Source organism: Aulonocara sp. 'chitande type north' Nkhata Bay, linkage group LG14 (assembly GCF_057382095.1).
Source record: "Aulonocara sp. 'chitande type north' Nkhata Bay isolate Kocher_YH1m ecotype deep benthic linkage group LG14, A_spYH_male_GT1.1, whole genome shotgun sequence".
NCBI classification, from domain to species: domain Eukaryota; kingdom Metazoa; phylum Chordata; class Actinopteri; order Cichliformes; family Cichlidae; genus Aulonocara; species Aulonocara sp. 'chitande type north' Nkhata Bay.
This window is the reverse complement of record NC_141357.1, coordinates 42,089,769-42,097,428: the sequence shown is the minus strand read 5'-3', so window position 1 is coordinate 42,097,428 and position 7,660 is coordinate 42,089,769. Positions and strand designations below refer to the sequence as shown.

The 7,660-nt window shown below is 43.4% G+C and overlaps 1 protein-coding gene across 1 annotated transcript; it reads right to left on the bottom strand.

Annotated features, from left to right (window-relative positions):
* Positions 1 to 3,519: 3,519 nt before the first annotated feature.
* sst1.1 (somatostatin 1, tandem duplicate 1) lies at positions 3,520 to 6,701 on the bottom strand. The gene is made up of 2 exons (XM_086260370.1): positions 6,532 to 6,701; positions 3,520 to 3,906 (listed from the first exon to the last, which is right to left on the bottom strand). Exons 1-2 carry the CDS (start codon positions 6,670 to 6,672, stop codon positions 3,688 to 3,690), a joined length of 360 nt encoding a protein of 119 aa, XP_086116496.1. The 5' UTR covers positions 6,673 to 6,701; the 3' UTR covers positions 3,520 to 3,687.
* Positions 6,702 to 7,660: the final 959 nt, after the last annotated feature.

Below are 7,660 nucleotides of genomic sequence, written 5' to 3'. Positions count from 1 at the left end.
GGGCCGAGACAAAGTCAACTCTCTGTGACGTCTTTGACGCGACGTCTCCTTGTGATTCGTACACGAACAGCGCTGCCTCACTGTGACTCAGATACGTCACACATAAAGTAACGAGAGTGTTTTTAAAATGTAGGGAGTAAAAGTAAGGAGCAGTCAGAAACATACTGATTTCAGCGATTCGTTCATGGACACGGTGATGAATAGTGTGAGAGCGTCTGGCTGAAGTTGTGAAGTTTTAGTCGAGTCTTTTTTCAGCGAGTTTAATTTCCATCCTCGCTCCCTCCAGCATCATTGAGAGCAGACAGTAATTACACAGCGTCTCTGCTGTAATTACACAGAATATACGTGTGGAAATAACTCAGCAACAGTATGAAAGCTGCTCATACTAGATAGCCTGTACTCAGGTGTGACACGCGGTGATTGTAAAGATAACTGGAATGGAAAATTAAAATGCTTCCTGCTGCTGCTCGCTGAAGAAGCTGCTGTGATTAAAATGGAGGTGAGAGTTTTGGGGACAGGTTCACAGAACATCGGGCTTTATTGGCTCTGTGTTTGGAGGCTCGTGCTCTGATTATGTTTGCATTCATTTCTCTGTTGCTGACTGTAGACACGCTTTTCCACACCAGTCTGTCTGTCGGCCCTCGTTTAGCTTTCCTGTGCTCAGCCATGCCAAGCCCACACTTTCAGGCAAGGGCGTAGATTTGGCATGGACGGAAGGGACGTGTCCCCACCAACATCCAGCGATTATTGAATTGTCCCCACCAATAATTTGATCTCTTCGAGTAAAGAAAAACAAACCCAATAGTAAGAAAAAAACGATCTGTCAGCGTCTCATTCAGCCAGCGGAGCAGAAAGAGTTAAATTACGGTCTCTACTGAAGTCCTACCTCATGTGACAAATATGGCCAATGTGATTAGGCCAGTTTTTAAAACCTTAGGATGTAACTACAGCCCAGCCCATGCAGCAGTATATGAATGACTAACCTCGTATTGTGGATGGATTATCTCAGTTGTTCTCCTGGCTGAAGTTTGGTCCTTTTACAGCATCCTGCCATGCGATTACATTTGTTCCTGACCACCGAGAACACTCACGTTAACTTTTATCGAGTGGGAAAAAAGTTAGCTTGTTTATATTATGCTAACATAGCTGTGTCGCTAGCGGTCACGTAGCACATCATTATATACCAGCTAGCCCAACTTCAGTAACCCTACAAACGTCACTGCTGTTTAGTTTTCTGTCTTCATTTATGTTGGAAGTGATAGCAGAGCTGTACGTTTTAATTTGTTTCCAAAACCCCGCAGTCAGGACATGCTATATTGTATTTAGATAGAAGCTAGCGAGCTAACTCCCTGCTAACTTCTAACTCCGTTAAATGTCATAAATTCCGTTTTCATGGATGCCTGGATGTTAAACTCAATTGTTACACCTGGTAGAGCAGAACGCTGATCATTTTATTAAAGATGAAAGACTTTAGACAGTTTTTCAACTCTCAGTAATGCCATAGTGATCGTTTGATATATGGACCTGCAGCGGAGTTTAGGTGACGTCAGACTTCACGACCGGATTACTCTTATTAATCTTTCTGGGTCGCAAAATAAACTTTTAACACATTTTCAGGCGAGAATGTAGCTGTGTAAACGTCAAACAACGTAAACATGTTATTGTTTGGCCTTTTTCAGTGCTTTAGTTGTGTTTTATTTGTTGGTGAGTAAATCGGTTTGGCTGAGATTAAAGGTATTAGATTAAATTAGATTAAATAAAACTTTATTAATCCCTCGGGAGGATTCCTCCGGGGTTCTCACACAGCTGAATAAACTGCTGTGTGAGAACATCTACACCAGTGTCCGGTTATATTTTAGACAGCAAGGAGGAGATGGCAGGTGACGTAATTCTGAAGGCTACACCGTCCAATTTCACAGTCGCTCATTTCCGGTCTACCCGGCTTTCGGAGGACCCGGCCCACTTAGACCACAAAGGACACCCCCGGCCTGTTTCTGGCCGGACAATAATAACGGTGACATTTAACTTATTTTATCCGATAAATAAACACTGTAAAAAGTTTTTTGTATATATGTATGTACATGTATACCCCCCTCCCCAGCCCCTTTGAATGTCTCCCTAACTCTGAGGTCTCAAGGTTGGCAAGTAGGCGCTAGGCTTGGCCCACATCAGTCTAAAATTGTATGTAACCATGAATAATGTGATGCCATGTCCACCAGGAGAGACTGGACAGTACAGATATAAAACCAATATGCCAGCAGTTCATTTCAGCTAACGAGAGGAGCAGGCATGTGTTTGTTGTGTGGGGCATGTAGTCCATGTGTGTTGCTGTAACAGTAGTTCATGTTTAGAATAAAACATCCCAGCTCACTGACCTGATCGGGGCAACAGTGCCTAAAATGTTGCATAATGTTGCTGAGAGATCTTTTACTTTGTGGTCATCTTAGACGAGTAGTTTTATGGACAAAACCAGCAGGTCATTCAGTGTTCCCTTAGTGCTGATGTGTCAGAGATGTTGGTGTAACTGAAGTGATGTTGTTAAGTCCTTAAAGTCATATTCTTTTATTGTCATGACTGTATTTGAAGCTATTTTTATGTTTGTATGATACCTGATTTATATGGAAGTAAACTAAAGCCTAAAATACTTAGTCAGTCATTTGTTTAATAGGAATTTAACATTATATAATTCACATATAAAACTATGAATTGTAATTTTAAACGGTTTAAAAGCAGGTAGAATAGCATGTGTAGGCAAGTATACTTCTCCTTTTATCAAGAAGCAAAGACAAAATGGAAAAAAGAAAAGAAACGGGGCAGAGTTCGATGGTTGAATCATCCGTCCCCACCAATGCCAAAACCAAATCCTTGCGTTCAGGCGTGCTCAGGGACATGTCGCCAGCGCTGCGGGAAGGTTGACAGATGTGATCATCTGTCTTTGACAAAGAAGAACAGAAGCTTTGTGCGAGCGCTAACGGGAGGACACTGAAACATGTAGCTGATATAAACCCGAGGTTCTGTTATTTGGTCATTCTGTGTTGAAATGTTTCACAGCCTAAAATTAAAAATGTGCAAAAAATGAAAAGTTAAAACTGGAAAAAACATGCACAAATGTCGCTTTTTCTACTTATTGTGTTTGGCTTTGAAATGTGCTTTTTTGAGCGAAGCGATTGATTTCTGTGGTGAAGAAAGCCCACAGCCCCCCGTCTCCTCCGTGTCAGTGCACACGTGTCCACATACTTATGGCCTGAACATCTGCACAGGTGATTTTTATTGATTTCTCTGCTGTGATGTTCAGTCCAGCCTCTGAGGATCAATAAAATGGAAACTTATGATCTGATTTGTTATCTCAGTTTGATTAAATATTCCTCCCTGTGGTTGCTATGGAGCCACTTCCTCTCTTTATTAACCATCATTAAAGTTATTTTATTGTTCAGCCCTCCCTCCCCGGCACCAGCATTAATCAGCTTCATAAAATCTGCAGTTCTTCATCGTGATGAAGGTGTTTACCCCCCGAGCAGCAGACGGGGTCGAGTGTTTGTCTCAAACTGATTTTATTCAAACCAACAATTAAAAATAGTTTCATCAAGTTTACATTCGGAAAGAATCAGCTCAGAGAAATCAAAACACTTCATCCAAACTAATCACGACAGTCTCGTGTTTCTGTACAGCAGGAGGAGCAGGAGGCTCTCAGCAGGATGTGAAGGTCTTCCAGAAGAAGTTCTTGCAGCCGGCTTTCCTCTCTCGGGGGGCGAGCAGCGGGCCGCTGCCGGCGGCGCGCTCCAGGTCGACGCGGATGTCTTCGGGTTCACCGTCGGACAGAGGGAAGTTCTCCTCTTCCAGAGCCTCGTTCTCCACCTGCAGGAGGTCAGAGAGGAGCAGCTCTGCCAGCGAGGTCCGCGACATGTCCTGAAAACACGTCAAGATGAAAAACACACGAATAACTCAGTGCGGGAACGTGAGGAGCCCAACAAAGCTCAGCGTCGGCTGCTTAAAGTGAAACGAAGTTCCTGTTTTTACTCTGTGAGGGAGGGGGGAGGGGAGCTTTGCATGATCTTTATCTCCCACCGTCTAACTGTTTTAAATAGGTGGTGGGCGGGGCTTTGGTGCCAGAGATGACCATATAGGGACATCTCCTGTCTGTGACATCACCCAGATTCAGTAGTAAAAACAAAATTGATAAAGTGAAGATTTTACTTTTTGCACAACATAATAAAATGACATTTATTTTGTGATTTAATGAAGTTATTTGTGTTTAATGTATAATTACAAACTGACTGACAGTAGTAACACTGTGAAAAAACAAAACAAATTTTATAAAATAAATCGTGATCATGATGATTTAGTTTAAATAAATTTAGCTTCTGATGTTCAGAAGTTTTTTCTTTGTGAGTTTATGTTTGTTTGAAATCTAATTCATATATTACTATAAATTCTTTCCTGAGGAGAATTAAATGAAATAATAATGAAATTTTTATAAATGGTTTTGTTTTATTATAAGTGAATTTTTTTATAAGTAGTTTTGAAAAATGATCAAGGTATAGTTTTCAATGCTAATAGCAAAATATTTTCATTATCCATTCATTTGTATTTACTGTTTCACAAACAAACAATTTATTATGTGGGTGAAATTAGTTATTGACATTTCTGAACAGACAAATTTGTTTCGCTGTTTTGATTTCTCTCTGAGGTTCGAGCGTGTCGCTGAAACACCGGCTGTAACAACACGCGTTCAGTTGTTATTTGGTGGATAAATATTAAAGTTTTAGTTTAAACATGTTTTTGACTTTTTCCTTAAAGATTTTATGAGTTGTGTTTTGAAAACATCTAATGTAACTAAAGACTTTTCACAGTAATCTGTAAAGTTGTTCCAAAGACGATTCCTCTAAACACATCGCCGTGACCTGCAGGATATCTCGAGGTTGAAGCCAATCAGCGAAAGATGCTAACACACTTAAACCTCCAGGGGGCAGAAAACCACAAACTAAGTTTGGAGCGTGCAGCCCTGCTCTGAAAACTCTCAAGCTTTATTGTGAAAGGGTGAGCTGTGACTCCTTCACTTCCTGCTGAGCAGTTTGTGGGATGCTGAAGAAAACTGCACACATCAAAACAGAAAAAGAGGTTTTATGTCATAGTTTCTGAGTGTTTGTGAGTCTGCAGAGGTCAGACGCCGTCGTGTTTCCTGTCTGCGTGGCGTCTTCATGGCGTCACGGTGCTGCAGAGAGGAACCACATCCTCCGTTTTACTCAAAAAGCAAGCCGCGCCCTTCTCTGAACACCAACCGTCTGCACTGATCTCTACCTGCTGTGTGTCATCACATTTTAGTTTTGTCCTCTCTGCCCATCTCTCTCTCCTTTCCTTCCCACTGTCGCCGCGGGTCGTCTGATTCTTGCTGTAGAGTCTTTAGCCTACAGTGTGAACCGGTGCTGTACGAATAACACTGAGATGAAATGACCGTTCTATGTAAAGAGATGGAGGCTGTGTTCACATGTTTATGGGTGAAAGTCGAGCTGCAGAAGAAGCAGCTGATGTGGAGCCGAGGTGGAAACGTCAGTCGAGATGTGGATGCAAGAGCTGAGCGCCTGCAGCAGAGTGTCACAGTCCTGCATGATCTCTGCTGCAAACCTTCACTGATGGAAGAAGAAGCTGTTTGAGCTTCTTCAGAACGTTCACCTTGTGTCTGACCGAAGTCACGACGCGAGTGGCTGCTGAAAGCGTCTGAAACATCACACAGCAGTAAAGTTGTCTTCATCGGTCGCTCGGGCTTTCCAGACTCGACCATAAAGAATCCACAAAGGAGCGATGAGCAGATGAATCATCGGCTGATTTACAGCCGCCAAACAAACCTTTCCTCGCCCTCTCGTCATCGTCAGGAGAGCTTCACGCAGGTCACGACGAAGAAATAAAAGAAGCCCTCACAGACCGAGAAGGTGTGATTTCAGCTCGTTTGTCAGGTATTAGACTGGTTCAGGACGTGTGTAGTTACAGTGAAGCTGAAGCGCTCTGTGATGGAGGGAAACGTTTCTCTGGATTTAAAGCCTCAGGGTTTTTAATAAAGACTGAAGCTTTTATTTGCATCCTTTTGCTTCCTGTCTGATTTTATTCAGTGATGATGATGATGATGATGATGTTTTCAGCCTCTGATTTCTTTGATAGGAGTGAACAGAGCTGAAATCAGAGCTGAAGCCCTCAAACGTTCACAGAGAACAAACCGCTGTGATTTTTACACCAGCTGCAGGTTTCTGTGTTTTTCATTAAAGGAGCTGCTTCCTGGTTATCTGGTACATTTGTTTATGGCTGTTCATTCATAAAGACAATATTCAGCCTTGTCTGCACTCAGTGATGTTTCCTCCACCTTTACAGTTTCATTACATTTAATACATTCAAACTTTTTCCTGCAGTTTTTCATTTTTCTACAAAACTTTCACAGAAAATCATTTTCAAACTTTTTAGACTCCGATTAAAGTTCAAACAGATTTTTTGAAATCAAATGAAATGGGTGCGTGTGTGCGCGTGCGTGTGCGCGTGTCGGACCTGTTTGGAGCCCAGCAGCGGCGTCCGGTGCAGCAACAGGCGGAGTTTGGAGTCTCTCTGCGCGGCGGAGGTGCAGCTGATGGAGGCGGTGAGGGAGACGAGCAGCAGGAGGAGGCAGCGGAGGCGCGAGGAGGAGTTCATCTTCGTCACGTGTGTGTCTGTCTGCGGCTCGGAGGATCTTCTGCTTCTGTCCCGTCACGGCGGCTCTTTTAAAGCCCCGCTGACGTCATTGCCCAGGGCGGTGGGGTGGGTTTGGTGATGGGTGGAGGGGGGTGACTGATGATGATGATGATGATGATTGTTAGTGAAATGAGCCGGTTTCAAATTCCTCCCCTCCTCCCCTCCCTCCCTCCCACTCACTTTGTTTCTCAGCCGGAGGTTCGCGGACAGGAGGCGGTCACATGATCAGATTTAGCACAGGGGCGTGTCCAGAATGTTGTCACAGGGGACCAAATGGGGCCAGAATTTCCAGTTTGATCGTGCTGTTGTCAAATAAGGTTGCCTGAAACAAACGTCAACGAAGAGACAGAACCATGAGCCGCGTTATTAAAGTCACTGATGCTGTGTGATCGACAGGAAGTGTCTGTGAAATCTGGACACTTCCACCAAAGGACTGGGGGGGCAGAGAGGAGCTCAGAGAGTAAACAGGAGGTGAAACTTTGTGGAGAGAGCCTCCTCTGTCTGCATCGCTGACGTTTGCTCCTCCTGTGTCGGCGCAGCGAGCGCCCGTGAGCTTAAACAGATGATGTGTGATGATGTCGTCATGAATCCTGAGGTATTTCTGTGAACACACTGTGAACATAAATGGCTGAACGTGTTGTTCACTTGGTTTTGGGGGTGCACCCCACTTCACAGTCCACTTCATTTCAGTGTAGGAAGGAGCGAGACTCTATGATGCAGCTTAACATGGTTCTGGTCGTCTTACTCACCAGCCTGTTTGTTTACTGTATTCTGTACATTGTTACCTGCATATAGGACCACCCTGTGTCCTCCTGTTATATTTTCTTTTCCCGTGCTGTAAGAGCTCTGTAACACCGAGATTTCTCATCCGTGGGATAATAAAGGTTTATTCTATTCTATTCTATTCTATTCTATTCTATTCTATTCTATTCTATTCTATTCTATCACA